Here is a 24098-nt window from a genome sequence, read left to right as displayed (position 1 = left end):
GGAGGGGAGGGAATTCTCAAGACTTATTATTCAGAAACACTTGCACTTTACAGGAATTCAGCAATACACACACACGTATGCACAGATGCACCCCTTAGTGCACAAAAGCCTAAAGAATCGCTCAATTTAAAGCTTCCTACTTAGAGACCAGTTATTAAAATTAGAATCATTTTAAGACTAATAAATGTTTTGCTTCTCCTTCTGCATTTGCAGATATAAACTCTACAGGGACAGAAGTCAGTCAAGCTTATTCCCTTCTGCTGCAACTTTAGAATACATGCTCTAGCCAACTGGCACATTTGTTTTTAGGTCAACACTTAAGTGGGACCCTCTGGGACCTAGGTTTGAGTTTAGCCTACGACAGCTTTGTGAAATGAGTTCTGGCAGTCTCAGCCTCTCTCAATGAATGCATTTCCACTGTGATCTGCTTCCATGAAGAGATGTCACCACCAAAATAAAAAGATATTTAAAGAGAGAAAATATCATTTGGACGCTTTGTGAATAGAGCTTTTCTGTTACAGCAACAAATATCTTCCATCAAGAGCTGGTCTAACCTTAAATGGTTTCTTAAACTGAGGATAAGCTGCCTTATTTGAGCTGCTCTTTTGAAAGACTAGAATAAAACAAATTTTATAAATGCAGTATGCATTCATCTGTACTTTCTCCTTAACCTCCTGTTCAAAGCTCATGCTCGCATACAGACTTCAGGGCAAATGTCATTCATCTCCCACATTTCTTTCTCCCCAATATCTGCAACAATCACAGCCACAATTCCCACAACAAAGATTGTCTTTACAGTAAGATTACCTTTCCCAACATCTGCAAATGCCACTGTCATTTCCAGAGGCTTCCCTGCCCTATTTCAGATGCTGCCATGCACAAACTGAAATTTTTCAATACACATCAGCAACAGTACACACACCGGCTCCATCTGCAGATATCATTGAAAATTATCTAGTATGGAAAGGAGGGTTATATTTTTGGAACAGAAATAAATTCAGCCTATTAAGGCACTTCAAAAAAAAAAAAAAAAAAAAGAGAAAGAACAGTTGTCTTCTGTTACTGATTATGTTAACATTATTTATAAATGGAAATTAAAAGAAGCATGATTTTCTCATTACTATGTTCCCTGGCAGGTGGTTCTCCCCTTCCCTTCTTCCTCCTCCTCATAAGGGATGTTATTGCTGTAGCTTGGTCTAATAAAACTGCAACTTTGGGGAAAATGAAAAATTGCATTGGCTTAAAAGTGTTGGAGGCAATAAAGCCATGGACTTCAATTAATTTCAAGTATGGGAGCGGTTTAAGGCCAACCAGCAGAAATTCTATTCTGTCCATGTAAAAATGAGGTTTCACCACATTTACTTTTTATAACCCATATAAAAGTCAAGTAAAAGTAATGAATATCTAAAAGCCATCTCAGTGGACTGGCAAAGACTATCTGTATTCTTGAAACTCATCTTACATATTTCTGCCTATGCTACAAGGATCCATAGCTAATCACAACTAAAACATCAAACTACCAAGAAAACAGCCTCCTTTCCAATCCATTTCACTGCCTTGCAGCAGACCTCCTTCCAAGCCACTTCTGCATGGAAAAGTGCTGGCAAAAGAAAGGAAAACTTAGATCATGTGGTTATAATTATTACCAGGCAAGGAATATTTCTTCAGCTCAGTGGTAAAGTAAAACTCTGTCGCTCTCTGCTCCCAATAGTGTCCATCGCAAAACAACTGCCTCATTAAATCTCTGCAGTAAGATTAATATGCCGTAGCTGCACTACATTTATAACTTGGTACTCTATAAAAAGCACATTTAATGGTTAGAGCCAGAGCTTAGATACAAAGTATTACTATAAAAACTTCTGGCAGTGTGTACACAGTGTGGGCCTTCTGTACTGCTTGCTCTATCAGAAGGTTTTTTGTTTTTAGTATCAGCACTGCATTCTTGCTATAGAGAAAAACAGAATGTTAAATCTTGCCTAGAAACAGACAGAGAATAACACAGGACATGATGGGAAATAAATAACTAGCAAGACAACTTAATCATTGAGAATTATTTTAAGAAAAAATGCAGAAAAGCAACCATTCCTTGTCACATTGACCTCCAGTTTTGCAGTCCTCTATTTTTCAACTTCATGTGTCTTCAGCAGTACAAGTTTGCTTTTTTTCAAGTTTGCAGATAGCTAAATGGAGACATAAGTACGTTCTGAAGAGTTTGAGAAATTTCCCATTTAAAAAGCAGAGAACTTCCTCACTTTTATTTCCTTTTTTCAAACAATACAGTTTATGCGCAGAGTCATTAGAACCTATAAAAGGCACCAAACACAAACCCACAGGACACGCACACAAGAGAAATATAAAGTCTTCTAGCTGAACAAAAAATTAACTGCATTCTTCAACTTCATAAGAGGAATAACTCCAACTGTTCTCAAACAAATTACCTACAGGTATTCAGAGATGACTAGCCTTCTAGGAATATCCTTAAGGAGCCAGCCCTTACTCCAAAAGGTGACCTCAGCTGAATGAATGAGACCATCCAGATGAGTCAGTCCTGCTCTTCAGATAAAATTCTGTGAAATCAGTACCAAAGACAGAAGTGAAGTATTTCTTGCATTCTCAGAACTGTATTAGAGAATAAAAGAGCCCTTGTTGTTATTGGGAATTAAAAATTATTTCTTCATGATTATTAACAATACATATCCCTGTGATTTTGACTCAAAAAACAGCTTTGTCCACCCAGTCTCACAGACTTAAAATTAAGGAGCCCTTAATTAATCCCTGACTGGCAAGAAATTATACAAACAACCCTAAAAGAAATTACCCTTATCCACATACTTGACAAATATGAAAATAGTTTAAGCGGAATGAATATTCAACTTCATCTGAAATGGCATAGGGTGGGGCTTTATGTGGAGGATGCAGAGAAGGATTATTTTAAAAAAAAAAAAAAACGAAAAAAAAGAAAAGCATGCTGCACTTTAGAAGCATCTCACTTTCAGCTGGCTGACCTACAAAAAGCAGAATTTCTAATTCTCAGGAACTGAAAGGTGAGGGGAGAGGAATGTTATTTTCCATTGCGAGCCCCAAGAATGCATTCTAAGCTGAAACAGAGAAGGAAGAATGCAGGCTTTGCAAAAACACCCCGATAGACAAAAATCCCTCAGACTGTTGTCAAACAGTTAGCAAGCACTAATGAAGGAATTCAGCATTACCAGTCTGTGCGGCTGTGTGTCCCACACCTGCCTGCTGGTCCTCTGTTTCACTTTCTTCTACTGTCAGAAAAAGGTAAACAAAACAAAAACAAAACAAAAAAAGATGTTAGGTAGGTAGCTGAAGTGTTTCAAGCATCTTTACACCAGCTTCAGTTCTGAAAGCCAGTAATGCTTGTACAACACGGGCAAGAAAAGCTGCACTGCAAAGTGCGAAAGTGTAGACCAGACCAAAGCAGAATACTTTGCTGCATGGAAGCTACAAATCTGAGAACAGAGTGACCAAATCGGTTTCATGGCTTAAAAACCAAATCGAATTTCCTCTGAAATATTTGTCGTCAATGCACTCTACTGTATTTGATTATGGAACTAAATGAGAGAATAATTCTGGGCTTTAAGATTCTACTCGCTCCACACGGATAAGAGAAAGCCTTCTCCTGGCAGACAGGAGAGGTGCGTGTGTTAATTCATACATAAGCCTTAAAAAAAATAAAAAAAAAAATCCTATATTCAGTAGCAAACATCTCAGCAGTGCAGACAGCCTTGCAAAGGAGAACTAACCCCATGCTGTTTTACTGTATACACCATGCCAGCTTCTTTCCCTTGGCTCACAGCTTTCCAGAGCAGTAGAACTAAAAACAATACAATTCTTGTCAGATTCACTATTCAAAACTTGTTGGGCGAGAGTGAACCTAACAAGAGCCATTCTGCTGCTACTTTGAAAAATTAGAGAGAGCTGTTCTCATATGCTCTGATATGATGCCTAAGTAAGATTGACTCTCCCAAAGTAAAAGTAAGGGAAGAGCTAAAAGGCAGAACCATTTCCTTTTTATTCTCCCAAAGACCGAGTTCTTTGAGTTAGAGAACAGCGGAGAGAAAAGAATTCGTTCTCCCTCCACAGGGGAAAAAGCTGAAAGGGGAAAGACTGCACTTTTACAGCATTTCCACTCCCAAGAATTCAGACCTCAAAAATAATCATGCAACTGAGTTAAAATCCAAAGATTTGGAGGTTTTTTTCCTGGTTCTTGGGACAAGAGAATGCAACACTTAGGGTCACATATAAATCTAGACATATATTCAAAAGAAGAGATACATATACACACTCCACAGGTACCTCTTTTCCTCCTCCGCCAACCCCAAGGCTTCATACAACTGGTTGTTTCTAGAATCTGAGTTTCTAGAAAAAAAACACCAGTTTTCATAAGGACACTCTTAGGACACCAGAAACTTGAAACACAGTGCATATATTAGAAAGAGTCAAGTACAATCTCTGAAAGACTCTAAACAATCTCTATCTCTGTCCCAGAGCTGTGGCTAGTAAGCACACTCCTCTCATCAACAGAGATCTGATACAGTTACCCCAGCCCTGGAGTAAGTCAGGTATTTCACAAAATACAATTTTATGAGCTGACTGTTTCAGTTGAACTTGTATTCTGCAGCCATGAAGTTACCAGTACTTCGGCTGTGATAATACTGTGTGATTTTCTTTGTTATGCTGAAGCAGTCATCCCAGCAGCCCTCACAGCTAAAGGAAACTGGTCAGACAAAGAAAGCAACGGGAAAAGCTCATGAAAAGCTGAGTTTTGGGGAACACGTGGTCAAACATAAACTAAGCGAATTGAAAGATTTTTCACTAGGGCAGCACAGATCAGTAAGACTCATTAATAAAGCAAGAAAAATAATGAATACAACTAGTATACAGTTAAAAAAAAAAAGATACGACTTTTTGTGACCCCCTCAAAGCCCCCAGTGAAACCTCTGCAGCAGCCCAGCCTGACCCTGTTTATGCCCACCATCAGCTGTTGATCCATTTCCAAAAAACGTTTTCAAGAACAAGCTCTTAAAACTGAAAAATGAGTCCACTGTTCCATCCCTCAAGAGGAAAGTCACCTTGGTCACCGGTACCTACTGATCAACCTTATTAAAGGTTGCAGATGTATCTGTTATCTGCCAGCAAAATCCTCAACCACTATACATGTCACACCTCGGTCAAGAAAGGCAGTTTAAAAACTCTACCATTTTTTAAGTTTCAAGATGGAATTGAGGTGGCCAAACATGAACTATTCAAGAACTGATTCCCAAGTGGGAAACTTTAAAATAAAGCAGCTACCTGCTAAGAAGTAAACAAGATCTACTTGTTTGAAGCAGATCTCCACTAGTAAGCGTATGCAAACCAAAATGCAGGAGTTCGTCTTTCCTGCTGTTCTGTACTGAATGTCTACTGCCACCAGCTGCAGTACCAGAATCTCTCGCTGCTAGTGAGAAGTGATGCACACCAAAATGTGCTGAGCTTCGCACTGCTGACTGAGAGGTACACCAGACATTTTTGGGTCTTCAAATGGAAAAAACCAAACATGGATACGGCGTAACAAATTGTTTTCACGTATGCAATTTTGTAATGTAAAACCGTGCCAGTGTAAGCCTTGTGAAACCAAATGTTTAAAACTTCCCTGCTATTTAGAGATCTGAAAATTCTGTGAGAGCTGAGGTTTGCTTTCAACAAAGGCAGATCACTATGTCTTTATTACACTAAAAAAAAGGAACCAAGCATCAGAGCAGGTAACTTTGTGGTTAGCATCTTTCTAAACTGTTGTTCGAGCCCTTTAAGGATCCTCAGTCACAACAGAACCAACAACAGGCCACGGCACAAAGCCTTGCTAATAATATTCAACCAGACTGACATACTTGTCAGGAAAATTAAAACGGCATTTAGGGGGAAATACGGTAAAAGGAATAAGAAAACTGCTCAACAAAACCCACCAAATTAGGGAAATCTTAGCATTAGCACAAATCAGCTACAAAATAGCATCTCATTTTCCTTTGCATTAAGTTAGATCATTCCTCCAGCTAGCATGAGTATTTGTTACATTAAGTAAGCTACAGCTGGTAGCATCAGATAAGCTCCCAATTAGCACTTTATGCCTTTCCACAACCAGATTCTGAAAACTTCAGTGCTATTTCAGCTCTCAGACCAATGTTAAGCTCACCTGACTATTAAAGGTAGTGTGACATGCAGCCAACATTAACTTCCCTTAAGCATTAACTATACTGTTTTCTTTCAGGAGAGGGAGGCAACTTTAAACAGAACCTATATAGTGAGAGGCTTTAAATTTTGCTAACCAAAAACATTTCTCTAGCGCTACCATGAAACGTAACTAAAAAAAGCCACAAGGATGATATGCAGATTAAAACAGTAGCTTGTATGCACTATTATTAATTCAAACATCAAAATTACTGATACTCTAGGACTGTAATTGCGCATAGGGGTGTCATCTTCATTACAGCATATACCACACCCTGGCATAAGGTAAGACAAATTCTAGATAACAAAGTGATAGAACACAAGTAAAAGGAGAGGCCTCGGGAAACCAGAACAATAGCTTATGAATCCAGACTATGAATAAGTGATGTTACTGCTGAACAGCACTTCTAGATACATCTGAAAGAATGTTGTCGTGAAAGCAACAATATACCTTGTCCCTACAATTACGTGTTTATGACCACAGGTCACCTGTATTTTTAGCTGTAGACATCCTTCTCAGCTGACTTATCTGTTCCTTAAAACAACAAACCATCAAGTCCCTACTACCTATTGTCTCAGTGCAACTTCTGAAAAACAAAACAAACAGGAAACCCAAATAATAAAATTTCAAAAAAAGACCAGATCACCACAACAACTGTGGCACCACACTTCTTAAGAGCAATTTAAAAATAAAAAAAACTCAGTAAGGCAAGACAGAATTCCAGCATGTCAATTCTATCTCCCATTATAAAAGCTTGTGGTTTGGACAGATACCAGTTTTTAAAATTTTACTACCAAAAACATATCTCTAAACTGAAGCTGTATCTATGTGAAAGGTTAGGACATTTCAGCTTTGGTACAGCCAGTGTCCAAGGTTTCAGTTCAGAGCACCTCTCATACTTAGGCTGCTGAATGTCAACATTAAGACCAACTGTTCCTTTTTAAAGAAAAAAAAAAACCAAAACAAAACAACCAACAAATCAAGTAGTACCATCAAGGACAGCCAATGAGGAAAACCTGTGGGAATTTTGATATAGATGTCCTTAAAAATAGAATTAATCTCCTGACTGCTCTACAGCAACACCTGCTGATCAATGAGGATTTCACCCCTTTTGCTTAGAGTCTCTTCATGGGACACATGGTTAGACGATAAAGGAGGGAGATTATTTTATAAAGTTAGTACAAAATACACACAGATTTTCTAGCTTGCAAAATCTCATTCATATTCTACTGACTAACCAGGATTCCCCTTCACTGAAGAGTTAATCTGTAGATTTAGCACCCTAAGGAAGAGCACAAGTCATTTCTCGTTGATGCCTGGGAAAAACCTTGTATGGAAAAGAAATGGATAAAATTAGAAATGTGAAAAAGGACATTTTCACTGAAAGGGAAGCCTTTCGGAGAACTCTGGCTAAGATTTATGGCTTCTGAGCTATTACAAACCATAATAAAATAAAAGCAAAAGATAATTGAAAAAAGTCTATTTTCTTCTAGTCTAGGTGGGTTAATAAATTTTAAAAAAGAAAAAAAAAGAACTGCTCCAAATGCCTGAGCCTCTTTTCAGCTTGTTAAACAAAGCAGGAGAAGCCACATATCCCAAAATAAACTATAAAAATAGATTGCTATTGATTTATCCCTTCCTAAAACATATTCCTTGAAAGATGTGAAAATAAACCTAATATAGCAACTAAGACTGTCGGGATAGGAAGTTTAGAATATATATTTTTAACTTGCACTTTGCATTTCCTATAGTTCAATACTTAATCTATAAATTTCCATTAGCATATGATTAGTAATTCAATTTAAAGCCATCTTTGCACAAAAGCCTTTTTCTTAGGATGGTAACTTTGCCAAGTGCATCTTCAATCTACATGTTTGAATAATTTCTGCAGACAAGTAATAGAGACACTAGCTGTATTAGCATAATCAATACACAATTTACTGAGTTACCCAGACAGAACAGAAATAAAACGTGTGTGCCATTATTTCAGTACCTACAAATGACTGTAATTTCTGGAAGTATCTCTCTACTTTTCTTTTCCCTCCTCCTCATGGCCACATAAAAACCAAGAGGACATTCATACTGCCACCATCTACAGGTAGATATTAAGTATGAGTAGATAGATTAATCACATAGCAGAAGGCAAATTTAAGAGCCAGTTACAGGAGGTGCTGAGTATCCTCTAACTCTATTAAAGTCAATGGATTTTGAAGATGCTTTGCATTTGCAATAATGTGCTGTGGAAATGCATCTCCATAAGGGTTCGGTCAGGATACAAAACTGAAATTAAAGAAGTTGCAGAGTAGTATTAAATGCAGGATCCCATGTCAATGCATCACCTGCTAGGGCTACACCTTCCTCCGCTTTCTTCTCTCCCTAGGTACCACCGGTGCCTTAAGACTCACCTTTTAAACTCTTCTGGCTGACACATGTGAGCACAGGATTTCACACCTGGCTACGCCACATGTAAGCAGCAATTCAGTGGGTGACTCCTGGAAGTCAACAACCATTTCAGGCTGCTTCATAATGTCCTTTAAGATAACTGGCATTCATAAAAGTTCAGAACTACTAAGAAAGTACGGTTTTCTGAACAGCTTCACCTAGTATCAATCCACATCTATTACCTACTAGCCAGAAACCTGATTACCATTTTGACTCTCAAATGTATATGCACCCTATGACTTTAGTATGAGAAGAGTTGGAAAAAGGAATGCATTGACATATTATCATTTCAAATACCTACATTTCAGAACTCTATTGAAAATTAGTTCTGTGTGTGTAGCCACAACTGTACAAAAATCCAATTAATCATATGCATGAATATTTGTATTTCTGATTTGCTTCCCTTCATGCTGGGACATACCCCTTTTTCTATTTCTACCCTGCCCAGCATTGTAAGAGTACTCTCTTGATATTCGGATATTATTATTTTCCTTAAAAGATTCCTGTTATATACAGCATTTTTCTTGTTGCTTTTGCTTTTTCCAGAAAACAAAGCCCCTCATAGCATTCATATTTTTTACTTCTCTCTTTAGTCTATCCCAGCACTGAGCTTGGGTTTTTTTTCCCCTAATGTTCTTCTTGTAGAAAGACTGAATTAGGAGTTCCCAATTAGACTGCAGTGGTTGGAAAATATTATTCTTATGCTAAAATAAAGTATTTTCCTAGGCAGCACATAAACATAGAAGTAATAAATATACTTAAGCGGAAAGAAATTATACTTAAGAAATCCTCTGGATATTCTTCCAACCCTTGATCTCAAGGATGACAGTATCCAAATGTGACAGCCTAAAGACGTCCATTTTTACATAACACTGTGTGCAGAAAAGGCAGAAGATGCTCTTTCCTGCAGCAGAGGGAGAATTCTACAGAAACCCCAAAACTAGGGGGGGTGGAATATCTTTTTCTGGATAGCTGAGGTAGTAGATTAATTAATCCTGCCCAGAATGCTAACTTTGCCTCCCTAATCATGCATCTTTTAACAAGCTTAAGCCACATCTACATATACTTATATTTTTATTGTTTAAAGTAAACTAATAATGGTATATTTTAGAAACTTTTTTTCTCCAAAGAACCTTAAAGCTTTTTACAAACCTCACATAAATTCCAGACATCCCTAAGACTCTCTATCATGCAATGTAACAGTTTATAATGGATCTCCAAGTCAAATTGAGGACCATGGTGAGAATTAGCAAAGCAAGAGAGAATCTCACTGGGAGTCAATTCTTAGTACCAGGGTCAGGACTTTCAGCTGTCCTGCCTGCCTCAAACTGAGTACTCCACCTCCATTCCTGACAGTGTGACTGTGGGCATCCAGTCCATTCTGAGGAAACACAGAAGTTAGGAGGCTAAGACAAACTTTAAGCCTAATTACCAAACCCAGTACTTAACATGAATGCTTTCAGAGTGACTCCTCTCAGTCTACTGAAGCTATATATCACCTAAGCTTTCTTACTCTCTCAGAGGGACGTAACTAAGAATTTCTGGTACTCCTACAGACCTGTATTTTCAACTCTGCTTAGAAAACAGGAAATTCATTAAACACTGTCTACAAAAGCCTAAACTCAGGAAGAGAGAGCAATTTGAATCAAACTGACGCATGGATCACAGAACCTCAAAGTAACCAACATTACACAAGTCTGAAGACAGGTGATGTAAGGAAGGGCTACGAGTACCTACAGTAAAGGTTACTGTAGATGATCATCGCCTTTGAAAGCTCAGTCATTTATTTACGTGCTTAAAATGAGGCACTTAAATTGAGGAGTCTGGGTTGTCTGACACTGTTCCAACACCAAAACAAAATACAGCTGCATGCTTTGGCTCTATTACCTAAAGACATACATTTATCTGAGTCAAAAAAACCCACCTCCTTTCAATTGAGATTATCTCTGATTTACCAGAGATCTCCATCTATTGAGTACCAGGGTTTTATAAGTTTCTTTTTGATCCCTCAAACTCTCTGCTCTGTTCTACATGACTTTCTATCATGTAGAACAGCACTCTGGTCTATATCCACAAAGGAGCTTAGAAGCCCAAAAACTAGTGAGGGGAAGCTGCATCTAAATTGCCAGAAATTCTGCTTAGATGCAACTCAGGTCAGGCAGTACCTATGGTTTTATCATCCAGGCTTTCTCAGTGCTGTGCAGTTCAATGCTGAAATCAAACCAAAGCCTCGCCGCAGCTGGCTAGTAGAAGATTAAATATTCTCCTGCCTCCCCTGGCTTTGGACATAGTCTTATGGGCTGGTTCTTCAGTTTACATACCATTCCCTGGTTGCTACAAGATACTGGCAGAAACTGTGTGGGTTGAAATACCTCTTCCTTTCCCCCTCTTGCCCACACCCACTGGTTAGATCACTCACCCAGGATGTGGGTGGCACCAGCTCAACTTTCTTCTCTATCAGAAGGATGTGTACTCACATCATGAGCTTCCTAACAAACAGCACTTACCCCCAGACTTGAGGTGCACTCATTCATTGCTGTTGAAGCTGCCATACCTCATCTACAATATCTACTGAAGTAGAAAGAAAGAGTATTAGCATCATACCTTATGCTTGTGGTTAGGGCACCCACATGGGAAGTGGGACACATGAACTCCAGTTCTAGTTTCACTGAAATAAGTCATCAGAAGTAATATTGCAGTAAGTACTTAGCAGACTGGGACCCAGGTCTCCTCTTTCTCCATTGGTGCTCAAGCCATTACAGCCATGAGTCTTGTGTAGAGCACTCTTTCTCACCCTTTTGTCCAACAAATACTTAATTACACTTTTCAAAAGGGAAACATCAACGACAACAATAAAAGGGCAACTCACACTCATAGCACAATATGCTGCTGTGTAATGACTGATGTACGCCCTGTGAGATAGATTCAAACACCCTTAGACAAAGCACAGAACAGAACCCCTGCCTCTCATATCCTCCCAGAGCAATAACTTTCCCTCTCCAGTAACGGGGAGAAGAAGAGCAGCAGCACAACCCCTCAATTCCTTCTAACTTGGGAGGAAAAGAACAACCTGTCCCCTGCCTCCAAAAAGCTGAATCAGATAAGCGGTTGCTGTGAGATACTCTATTGCACTAAGACAGACACCCACATCTAGAACAGGGGAGGAGCTAAGACATGCTATTCTTTCCAAGTTTTTCCTACTGTCTCCTTAAGGTAGTTCCTACTCAACAACATTCATAAACCCCTAACCTACCTATGAATTATATAAAGAATCCAAGCACCTGGTGCAAGATGACTATTCCACTAGGCAACTAGGCACCTGTAAACTCAGCACTGCAGTACCAGCATCTTGCAGCATGCAAGCCCTTTTTTTTTCGACCTAGGCTTAGAGCCTTCTGACCTTTCTTCATTGATTTACATTTGTATTTGGCAAGCAAGACTTCTGCTCAACAGATTCACCAGAAATCGCAAACCAAATCTTTTCCTATGCTCTAGCTCTTTATAAGTCATGTAAGGCAATCCCTTCCCAGCGGTTGCACGCACAGACCAATAGCAACCCATTTCCTCCTCCCATCTTCCGAGTGAAAACGTTACATCAGGCATGGATCTTGGCATCCTGTTGTCCTGGAACCAGTGAATCAGAAAGTTCCTTCCTCGCAATTGTATTCTTTGGAGGTGGAAAATAATTAACTTCCCCACCCCCTCCTCCTTCCTACTGCCACTATCAAAGTTAGAAATTCACTTGACTCTGGACAAAAAAAAAAAAAACAGGCATCATAATTCAATGCCAGAGAAAGTTCTGTTGATCAAAGCATAGCCTAGTCTTCCCAAGGACACTGCCTCACTACATCACATCATCCAGTCCAACAACACAGCAGGTATTTTATTTTTGTTTTTGCAGTTCCTTTCAAGAAGTTAATGCATCAGTAATGGAAGTTGAACTTGGTAGGTTACCAAAAGAAGTGAACAACAAAAAAATAAAACTAAAAAATCAATCATCATGGAATTCATTGTTTGAAATATATTTTCCTGGCAAAACACAACCTAATAATAGTAAGGGCACAACAAGTTTCAGGGACTGTACACAAAAGCCATCTATTGTACAGCTAACCAGGACATTTAGACTTAAAAGTGCTCTAGCTTTTCCACACTCGTGTGTAACACCGAGCGTCTGTATGAGAAACTAGGAGAGAGATTTTGCACTTCCTGTTAGGTAAGGACAAAATTCCCGTTCCAGATTATTGCCTTGCATGAAAGAATAAGCTCTCCAAAAACAGGGTTTGGGAAGGAGGGAAAACACCAGTACCCTCATTACCAACATTCTCTCCATTCGTCCTCAGGGCAAAAAGGTGTTCTGCTTCAGCCAAGAGGCTGATTAACTAATGACTAGTACTTTCAAATTTGTAAGAAGGCTAACTAGTTACTGACACTATATTTTTAAAGGAACCATAGTAAGCCCCTATCACATTAAAAAAGAAGAAGGGGGGGGCAAGGGAAAGTCACTATACCAACAGATATATAAAAGACTTTAAGAAATCTTGAAGGACTAAAAATCCTAACCTTAGAAAGAAAAATTGCACCTAATTGCACCTATATTTAAAAGTGAAAGTATCAGATCAATCACTTACTCAAAAAACACCCTTCTGTCTTGCTCCCATGATAAAAAAGGGTGGGGGGGGAAACACAATGAAAACACATCCCCCCCGAAATCTAAAATTTCATTCGGTATTAATTGTGCAGAATTGGTAAGTAACAATCCTACAACCCTTTTGAGTACAAATTATACGGATCCAACCGTACAAAGACAAGTTGCAGTATAGCATGCACAGCATCACTCTAGCCACAGGAAAATCTAAAAGGCTCAAATGTGCACACACCAGAAGAACACGGGTAACCTAGACTAAATCCTGAAAAAGGAGGGAAAAAAAAGTCCTTTATGTCTTTTTCTCCATAATTGTGCAGTACAGAGGGAAAAAAAGTGTTTGAAACTGAAGGAATGTGAAGTGGGGGAAAAAAAGTGTGACCACTGTTAACTAATACTGTAAATACAGAGGACAATGGTCCTGGTTCAAAAAACCCAGTGGAAGAGGGCAATTTTGTGCAGTCTTACTAACATGTGCACAGAAGAACATAAAGCAGGTTTTTTTTGGAAAGTGGGAGGGCTGAATGAAAATGTTAATTATAACATGTTGTAATAAGGATACCCCCAAGATCAGCCCTATCTTTTTTGCTACAGCGTAGTCCCTAGGCATATGGCTAACTACTCCTTGATCATTATCCTGACTGAAACTAAAGCTACTGAAGTTTAGGAGACTCATATCTAACAGAATTTCTTTCATCTCTAATAATTGCTAAACTAGCATAATTACTCATACTTGAGGTGAAATAGAACCCAAGTTGTCTAAAATTAAAGTTAAAACAAAAACAAACCTCACCACCTCTTTCAGTTTTTGCACATTCATCTTTTGTCAGAATCCTATGCCAAGTGTTGCATTATGATTTGAAGGTATTTAAAAGCTTCTCTTGTGCTATCTGACTTTTGTAAAGAGACCAACTGAAAAACTTTAATGCTTTGTAGTAACACACTGCAAAATATATTTGAAAACAGACACGTACATTTTCACAGCACCAAATAAACCAGGCCCAGTTCTTCATAGATCTGTATGCTGTCACTTCAGGGAAAAATATACATACATACGTGTACATGCCACGGTTCTGATTTAAATGAAACAGTGCATTTTCCCCACCCCCAGCTGGGACTGATTTTGAGCTCAGGTAGCCCTACAGGAACCAATGGAAACCATAAAATACAGCTGGGAAAAGATGCTAAGAGGTCTGCCTTAAGGTATCAGCATTTATACCACATTTTAATCAATCTAAAAAAACAACTCCAAGTATCTTATTTTCAGTGTTTTACACAGAAAAAAACACTGAATCCGTATGGTCTACATGTAATGTTAACAGTTCTTCTAGATCCTTTCCTCACATACAATTATTCAAAAGGAAGATTTTTTTTTCCCAAAATGCGCGAGTTTCAAAATACTGAATTGTGTTTCAGAACAAAGAAATGAGAGCTATTAAACCAGCTGTAAATTAGACTGAATGAATTACAGAGCAACATAGAGCCTTTCAAGACATCTTAGATCATGGCGGATAACGTTATCCTACACATGTTAGATAAGTGCCTCCACACTGACAGCTTCCCTTGTTACACAAGTTAACAGCAACTCAGGAAAACAAAATCAAACCAAAGCAAACATGCAGTATTTCTAAGCCTCTTAATATTATCTTTGCCACAAGATTTCACCTTTACGGAAATGAGCAGCACAACCAGTAGCTGTTTAGATGCAGCTGTTTAGATGTTCACTCCTAACAGTACCTGCTCCTAAGAAGCAGACGGTGATGGTCAATAGAACTCACGCTAGCCCCAAAAATGACTGGGTAGCATTACTGTAATCCTACAGCTAATTAAGACCATCAATACCACTATGCATTGCCAAAGTCAATGAATATTACTAAGGGTTAGGGATGTTTTTGTTGTTACGAATTTTTTTAATATATAAAGGAGCTGGGGCATGCTTTGGCAAGTCAAAAAGAGAACGCTATAAATAGCCTGCATTATAAAAAGATGCTAATCTTAAATCCTCTTTGTAATTTGTTTTTTCATGTACTCTTTTAAGTTCGATATCTTAATTTTTGCCCTTTTTTGGATGGCCAAATAGAAGCCAGCAATCCACTCATGCATCAAACAGATGTTTTTGCTTTTCAGGCCAAATGGAATCTTATGAATTTTTTTGTTCCCTCCCTATAAAATGATGATGCCAAAATAACACAGTTCCTGAAAACGGCCCGTTCAAAAAAAGTTCTTTGGACCGGTAATACTGAAACTTTAAGTCAAGTTCACAGAAATCATGCCAATACTAATTGCTGTTTTTGTTTATGCTGCATTGATTATAGTCTAATCAGCAGACAATCTAATGACTTTTGAGTCTAGTCCATGCAATTTAGAAGCCTGGGATGGTTAGGGCTGAGAATAAACATTCAAATAGTTGACAGATACACAGAAATGTAAAGGCTACTGTTTGAAGGGGATCTGAATGTCAAATTCTCTCTGAACTATTGCTGCTATTAAGTATGATTTTTGTTTTAATCCGCCACTGTTCTGCCTTCCTTGGTACTACACCACACCACCTGCACCTCTGTACAAGAAACATCCTTTCGCTTCGAATTTACGGTGAGAAAACAAGTCACATGTTACAGGTACATTTACTCAGTCCACCAACACTCTGCATGAATTGAGTTGCAGTTGTAAATTCAGTCAGGATGGAAAGAGTACTTAGGTTTCCTCAAAAAGAGGGAGCAACTTTAAGAGACACTCCAGGCTTGCCGAAATATTTCAAGATACAAGCCTTCTTTAAGCAGAACATAGGTATGTAAAATACAGCCGATAAATTTTTCCTTCTCATCTTTCTAGGAATTCAGTAATTTTATTTCTGCAGTCAAATGCAGGATACAAAATTACAAAGAGTAAAAATTTCCTTTGAAGTAATAACAAAATATTTTTATATTTTTTTTCAAAAAGAAATCACTTCCAGAGATCAGCACTTCTATTAAATGTGTGGGGCTGTTCTAGTTTCCTTGTGATGGCTTATCTAACACCTACAATTTCAGTGATTTTTCACAGGTGACTTTAGCATAACGAATATTACCTGACTTTAGCTGAGACAAACCTGGCTTTAATGTTTAGTAGGACTACATTTTCATTCAGGTTTGTATAAAGAATACCTGGCTTTCTTTGCAAGTGACTATATTTTTATATCTTTGTTTCTAAACAAAGTTTCTCATCAAAAGCCGGTAGTAAGGGCAAAAGAAAAACCTCAAGTCCTCCCAAAACTAAAACCCCAGAAACCAGACAGGGGAGGGAGGGGGGAGGCAGTCAGTAACCTAAGTGTGATATCTACAAAGCATGCCAAGTCACAAAAAAGGGTTTACCATTCAAATGGCCAAGTTAAACAAGATAGGAGGGAGCGGTGCTCCCCCCTCCCTTGCTTTCTCATCTCAGGGGGTCTCCAGCATGGTTTTACTTAGGGAATGGCGTTGCCCTTAGGTGTCAGGAGTTTAAGGAGTCATACCAATTGCCCTTCTTCAATATTCTTCATTTGCACAGTGGCTCTTTTGGGGCTTATACGCGGGTATCGTATCTCTGACTTATCTTTCCCCACCTGCTTTTCTCCCGCTACCCTCCCTCCCCCACCAAATGCATTAGGTGATTTTGATCAGGTCAATGATACCTAATAGATTTTTTTTTTTCCAGAAACTAGCCAAGGAAATGGGGTAAATTTATCAGTAGAATGAAATATAGGTCAGGACTGATGAGTCTGATGCAACTGATCCTTCCTCTGCCTAAAAGAACCCAGCAGTTGAACTTTAATTCCTCCTTCCTAAAGTAAAATAAGATATTGAAATTACAGTTTTTCAGGAAGTTAAATAATTCACTCTGCTTTTGAGACTTTTTTTTTTTGCCACAACCCTGTAGGATATTTGTAAGAGACAGTGCTTTTCACATAAAATAATTTCAATCTTATTTTTCCTTGGAAAGATGTTTTTATTATTTTTAAATTGTGAGAGGCTTATCTAATGTTCGCCATGGCTTTTTTCAGTCCTAGGTCCAAATCTGAGATGCAGACATCAGCAAGAGTTGGGGGACAGTCAGACCAAAGCTGGCAAGAAACCAAAACATGGGGGGGGGGGAGAAATAGAAAGGGAATGTAAACAGAAACCAGGGTAATTCAAAAAAGTGTATTTTCAAGAAATAGAAGAAATTTAGTCATTAGCAAGTTCTTAACACCCACCATTTCAGATGAACGTTAGTTTCATGCATTCAATATAAAAAACTCGATTGTCATTTTGTTTTAATGTATTTACCTGCCTTGTATCAGTATTCCCCTAAGATATAAGTTTCAAATTAAGTTATCAAAAGTGACAGACATATCAAAAATATCTCTTATATCTTCCCCCCAGAAAGGGTTGCTAAGTACATGACAAATTGGAAATGTAATGTGTAACTCCATATTTTATTTAGATGTAAAACAGCACTCATGAGTTTAAATAACTCATTTACATACATTCAAAGAATAGTTTTTCAGAGAAGCTATTTAAAATACTGTTTATTTTTAAACTGTAGAACTATATTTTGTACCGACTAAATCAGTAATACTTAAGAAATAAGGAATTTAAATAAATGCTGCATTGGAGGTACAGTTGAAATTCTCCTTTCAACATTACTTACAGCTTTTGTTTGTTCACTAAAAATGAAGACGTAATAATCGATGGGCAGACTCTTATCAATGAATTTAAATGCTATGTCTATGCAAGCATCTTTCAACTTCTCAGATGAATCGCACTATTAGCCCTTTCAGAAATCTTACAATCGGACTGCTTTCAGAATACTATTAATCCACTCAAAAATGGACATGATTCAAGAAAAATAAAACAGGGAAAATGAAAAAGATATTTGAACAAAGGCCACCAAGAATGATAACCTACTCCCCAAAGGTAATTACTGCAGCAATAATTACAGATGATGATTGATTTACTGCCTGGGTTTAGTTGAAAAATAGTAAATAAGACACTGTAAAGAAATCTGTATCATCTCTACCCTGAACATTAAGCGGTTTTCTTACGTCAGTAGTTTATTCTCAGCAAATCCAAGCTACTCCATCTGAATCGTACAACGTTGCTGTTTTCTCATTTTAGGGACTCCCAGGCTACTGGTACATAAGGAAGGCAAAGCCCATACCTCCACATAAAATGGAAGCTGTATCTTTTGTTTTAAGTTAAGTGTGATGTTTACAGGAAGATATTTGAAACAAACCTCCTCTCTGTAACGCATCTAACAAATAAGCACGAGTAAAACACGTCCAACGTCTAACAGGAGAACAATTTCCTCTATTTGCCAATTAATTCTGAACATTTATTCCTTTGCACTTAAATACTTGGAGGTCTAAGACTACCCTTCAGTTAAACTTTCCCAGCATCTCTTTTGCAAATATGGCTAATTGGTCGCTCTCCTACTGGCTCTAAAACTCCTATGCGCACATGAATAAATCCTCCCTGGGAAGCTCGGAATATAAGTGCGCGCCCAAGCAACAGAACTTTCATTGTGGTATCATTTTTAAAAGGTAAGGGAAGAGCGGCTCGTTTGTTCTTCACAAGATGCCAAACAAAAGCACTACTGAACCGCACAAACTTCGGTAAACTAGATACAGACGGCAGCAGCAGGTAAAGCAGTAAATTCAAGGCACCCTTTATTCCCTTTTAAAAAATCTGGAGAGTTTTAAAAAAAAGAAAAAAAAAGAATTAAAGCCTGCTCTAACGCTCACTGAAGTCAACAGCAAGACTTTGAAAAGGGAACTCCTGGAAAGAGTTGTTTCAAGCGAAGGGAGCGCAGTTTTTTGCCAGGTCCTCCTGCACAAGTCCATAAAAGCAGACCCCGCTCCTGCTTTCTAACTACGAAATTGCGCCGGTTTCCAGGCACTGAACTCCCGGTGCACGCCAGCCTAGCCGAGAAGAAAACAAGGCCTGCCGTCAGCCACGCAGCGGCTCGGGATCACATCCCCGACCGGGGGCTGGCCGGGCCCCGCGCTGCCGCCACCGGCAGCCCCCCGGGCCGCGCGAGTTGCCCTCAGCGCCCCGGGCCTTTCTCCCTCGCCCCCCTTCCCGCCCTCACCTCCCGGCCCCCCGCCCCGCCAAAAGCAGACAACTTATAGATGTTCTGACCTGACGCAACCCAGGCTTTATTCAACTTCACTGCAATGTACAGACCAACCCGGGAGGAACGCGCCCATCCAGAGAGAGAGATGTTTATTTGAGGTGACAGCCACCCTCAGCCTCCTTCACCGCTCGCAGGCGGGGAGAAGCCCCTTCCCGCCCGGCCGCCGAGGCCAACGGCTCCCGGCTCCTCGGGGGGCGGCGAACGGCTCCGGGCTCCTGAAGCGGGCGGGGGGGGGGGGGGGGCGGCCAACGGCTGCCCGCTCCTCGGGGGGCGCGGGCGGGCGGGCGCGCCGCGGCGGGCTGAGGCTGAGGGGCGGCGGCGGCGGCGAGGGGCCCGCCGGGCCGGCGGGGGGCGGCCGCGCCAGGCCGCGCGGGGCGGGGGAAGAGGGGGCGCCCCGGCCGGGACGCTGCCGGCCCCGCCACAACCGCACAAACCGCCCTTTGTCCTCCTCCGGGTCCCGGGCTTCCCCCCCGCCTCCGCCGTGGGTCCGGGACGACTCCCTGCGACTTGGGGCCGCGGGGCGCCTTCCCTCCCCGCTCCCCTCCGCACCACCACCGCCGCCCCACGCCCCCCCCCGCCCCGTATTCATGTATTTACACGCGTGTTTATTGATTTCGCCGCCGCCCCTCACACATGCCCCCTCGGCGGCGAGGGGCCGCTTCACGTGACAGCCGGCGCCACATTCCTCCACAGCCCCAACTCCGGCCCCGCGCGGGGAACTTCGGCCCGCCCCACCCCCACCCCGCCGCCCCGCAACTTCCCTCGCCCCGCCGGGACCGCAGGCAGGGGGACCGCACCGGCAACGGGGCGGCGGCGAGCCCCCAAACCCCTTTTTTTATGGGTTGGTTTTTTTTTTTTTGGTCATTTATTTCAAAAGAGCAGCGCTGTTGGCGGGCGGCTGCGGCGCCGCTGCCCGCGCCCGCGGATGGATGGAAGGATGGATGGATGGATGGAGGGATGGAGGGAGGGCGGGCGGGAGGCAGGGAGGCGAGGCGGGCCGGGCCGGGCCGCGGGGCTGCGGCAGCGGGCTGTCACCGCCGCTCCCGCCGGCAACTTTTCCAGCGCGGCGAGTTTTGGGGTCGCACCGGACGTTTCGGGTCGGGGTCTCTCCCCCCACCACCACCCCCCATCTTTATTTTGGGGTTGTTAGCGGCGAGGGCGGTTACTCGTGCGGGGTCCGGGGGTGCCGCCGGCCAGGGCGCGGAGGGAGCCGCGGAGCCGGGCTAGGGCTGCCCGCCGTGGCGATCACGGCAGAGAGAGGGCCGGGGGAGGGGGAAGGGGGAAGGAAAGGGAGGGGGGTACTACTTACCTTTGAGTGATCTTGGTTTAGCTTGCTTGCGGCGAGACATCCTAAAAGCAAACAGCTGAAGTTGTTTCAATTTCAGCCCTATAAGAAACTACACTTCCTTATAGCCGAGGAGACCCTGCAAGACTTGCGCTCCTCCGGCGGCTCCCTCGCTCCTTGCCCTCCCTCCCTGTCTCCGCCGGCGGCTGGCTGGGGGGCTCAGCGCCTTGTCCAGGCAGCTGCGACCAAAACTTTCCAAGCTTTCAGCCCCCCCCGCCCCCCTTTCCCGATCCCCCCCTACTCAAAAAAAAAAAAAAAAAAAAAGAAAAAAAAAAAGAGAGGCACCAAATCAGGCAGAAGAATACTTTCAAATCCTCAACAACAACAAAAAAAAAAGCCCCCCAAATGCCGTGAGACAGGGGAAAGGAGTCCGATCGTTAGTATAATAATTTCTTTTTACTCAAGAATTTACATATTCGATTAAAAGCGGATAATTTAAGAAAAAAAAAAACAACTGGTGAAAATAATCTGCTTATTTGCTTTGCAAAAAACAAAAAAGTGTAAAAAATCCTCTTGATTTGTTTACAAACCGATTCTTTGTGCAGTTTGCAAAAAACGAAGGAAAAAAAAAACTGATTAAGGTCTTGCACAAAAATCTATATCTCTCTGTATAATCACTCACCCCCCTTAAATCGCCCGCCGGAGTGAAGACAGTTATAAATGGGGGGGGGGGGGGGAATGAAAGAAACAAAAATCACTTTAAAAAAAATTGCAAAGCAACAAAAAGCCCTTCCTTTCCTTTAGGAAAAAAAGAAAAAAGAAAATACCCTAAACTAATTTTTTTCCAACAAAAAAAAGCTCCGATTTTTTTTTGTTGTTTGTTTTTGTTGTTGTTTGGGCTTTTTGTTTGTTTCCCCCCTCTCTCCCCCCCCCCCCGCGCCCCTTGTTTTGGGGTGGGATTTCCCCCCCCCCCCCTCCTTCCCCCTTCTTCCCGAAGAGCCGGGTCGGCGGTAGCAGCCCTGGATTTTGGGAGCTGGATGTTGCTCTCTAAAGTCTACGGCTGGCTCGGCGGCGAGAGGAGGAGAGCCGGGAGCGGGAGGAGGAGGAGGAGAAGTGTGCTGTGTGCTCCCTCCTCATCACAAACCTGCAAGGTCTTGGACTGCGCTGTCGCTCCGGTAGTCCACATAATAATGGAAAATGGAAGCAAGGCCCCCAAAGCCATCAGGATGGCTCCAGAGGGGGCCCCTAACCCGCAGGGACTCGCTCTGTACGTAATCACTGAGGAAATCATTGTCAGCCTGCCTGCACTCACACACAGACAGAGGGGCATGATTAAAAGGCGAGAGAGAGGGAGCGGAGGAGGGGAGGGCGGCGGCCGCCGCCAAGACCCGGACTGGAGGCGGCGGGCAGAGCCGCGCGTCCGGATCGGGAGCCGCCGCCGCCGCCGCTGCTGCGGGAGAGGAGGGGGAGAGGCAGGGAGGGAGGAGGAGGGGGGGGGAGAAAGGGAAAAAAAAAAATCAAAAAAGAAGAGGGAAAGGGAGGGGGGGGGGAAATCACCGCCGCCGCCCCGCTCACACACATACATACACGCCGCCGCTGTAACGTTACTAGAGCTACACAGCGGATTTCTCGGGTCTCTTCTGCTCTCTCTTTTTCTCTTCAGAAATTAAGGCAGAGCCGCGACTGAGAGTGGGAAAGGTCCCCCTTCTGGTAGGATGGATGTACGGGAGGGAAGGCAGGCAGCGCTGAGAGGCAGCTAGCGAGAGGGGATTTATTGCTGGGGTTGCATTGTTGCCGACGGCTTTTTTTTTCTTTTTTTTCTTTCTCTCCCCCCCCCCCCCCCCCCCCCGCAGTGTTGTCCTAGAGATGCTGGATGCGGTTTTGTTTGTAAAGTAACTGACCTGCCAAGTCTCACTCATTACGGATTAACTTTAAAGGCAGTTTTGTTTTGTTTTGAAGAGGGGGGAAGTCTCTTTGAGTCTGGTGATGAAGGATTTTCCAGTATGATTTAAAAATCAGTATTTTTACAACTCGCTCATCTTTCCTTTTAAAATGTTAAGCCGCTTAAACTACCACGGGCTGGCAACCCCCGAAATAACTTTTCTTTTTTAAAGCTCTTTGTGAGAGGTAAGAAAACATGCTACTCTCGGTAACTAAATAATATATTACCAGGAGAATTGTTTCTAAAATTGATTGCGCTGGTTTCCAGATACAGTTTTGTTTACTAAGACTCCCCTCCTCCCAACAAGAACCAGCTCTGTGATTCACTCTGCGGAGCAAGGGTATTTATTTATTTACTAATTGATTGGAGAGAATATACATGACATACAGTACATCAGAAGCTATGAACAGAGGACCTTAAAAACTGCTGGGACCTACATTTTGCTGTATAGAGGTTTAATATAAATTAAGCGGGATGATTAACTGTGTCAGTATCTAAAGCAAGATGAGGAGAAAGCATTGCTCTGTGCTTGGAAATCAAAGCAATCTCACCCCACTTAGAAAGGAAGAGAGACGTACAAATGTAGACGTTAACACACAGCATCATTAACCCAGCCAAGTCCTTTCACTGAGTTAACTCATTTCCATGCTGAAATCTGATATTTAAAAGTAGCAGTGTAATGCAAAAGCCCGTGATTTTTTAATTTTTTTTTTTTCTGATGTTCTTATTTTTATTAACTGAGCTTCACCAGTTTCAAAGTTACAGGTGGTATTTACTATGGTTTACATTCGTGCTGTCAGTCAAACAAGTGTCACTATATATCACCGTGTGTTAAGAAAACATACTTTGTGATTGAAGAATGGAGTTGTGTTTGGACATGTATTTTACAAGTAACAAAATCCATTTAATTGACATAAAAAAACACGGCTGCTGCTAGTAACTTTTGGGTAGAGTCCTGCTCATAGTCATAAAAATAACTCCAAAGAGAACAAAGCGCTTCAGTCCGGAGGAATGGCTGTTTAGGTAGCCGTGTGGGTGCCATGCTTTCACATAATGATTGTGTTTATACATGACAGGAAGCATCTGTAATCCACAGCTGCGGGTGCTCCAGCCCAAAGTCCTGATAAAATCTACACCTATGCTTCTGCATGAATGAAAACAGACTTCTTGAGCAGACCAGAAAAGCAGCCTGCGTTTCTAAAGTTTTTAGCACTCGGTGGTCACCGTCGGTCTTCTCCCTAGTTTTCTGCACACCAATCTGTGTTCTGCCTGTATCTCTAACAACTCTACCGTGCTCATTCCTATTACACTTTTTGCTCGAATACTGGCTTCCCCCCCCCCCCCCCCCACTTTGGCCAATAGAAATGCATTTATATTGTCTTCTTTCCTCCCCTTCTGTCTTTCCCCCCTGCACCCCTCCCCATTG

General features: G+C 41.6%; 1 protein-coding gene across 13 annotated transcripts in view; it reads right to left on the bottom strand.

Annotated features, from left to right (window-relative positions):
• Positions 1 to 22060, bottom strand: part of ZNF521 (zinc finger protein 521) — a 236963-nt gene extending 214903 nt beyond the window's left edge. The window contains exons 1-4 of one of the 13 annotated variants that reach the window (XR_015704120.1): positions 21875 to 22041; positions 20755 to 20809; positions 4321 to 4383; positions 3210 to 3269 (exon numbers count right to left, since the gene is read on the bottom strand). Coding sequence is in view for 9 of the 13 variants with exons in the window: in XM_087754700.1 (XP_087610826.1) it covers positions 3210 to 3269; positions 4321 to 4383; positions 20755 to 20809; positions 21875 to 22060 (364 nt within the window). In the remaining 4 variants the exon portion in view is untranslated. Of the gene's footprint in view, positions 1 to 3209; positions 3270 to 4320; positions 4384 to 19450; positions 19610 to 20754; positions 20833 to 21874 lie in introns of those variants that run through there. The other 12 variants (XM_087754700.1, XM_087754732.1, XM_087754743.1 and 9 more) reach the window with 12 other exon arrangements.
• Between the last annotated feature and the right edge of the window lie 2038 nt (positions 22061 to 24098).

This window comes from Nipponia nippon, unplaced genomic scaffold, assembly GCF_047370975.1.
Source record: "Nipponia nippon isolate SJK-2023a ecotype South Korea unplaced genomic scaffold, ASM4737097v1 scaffold_1, whole genome shotgun sequence".
Classification (NCBI taxonomy): domain Eukaryota; kingdom Metazoa; phylum Chordata; class Aves; order Pelecaniformes; family Threskiornithidae; genus Nipponia; species Nipponia nippon.
This window is presented reverse-complemented; position numbering and strand designations above follow the sequence as displayed.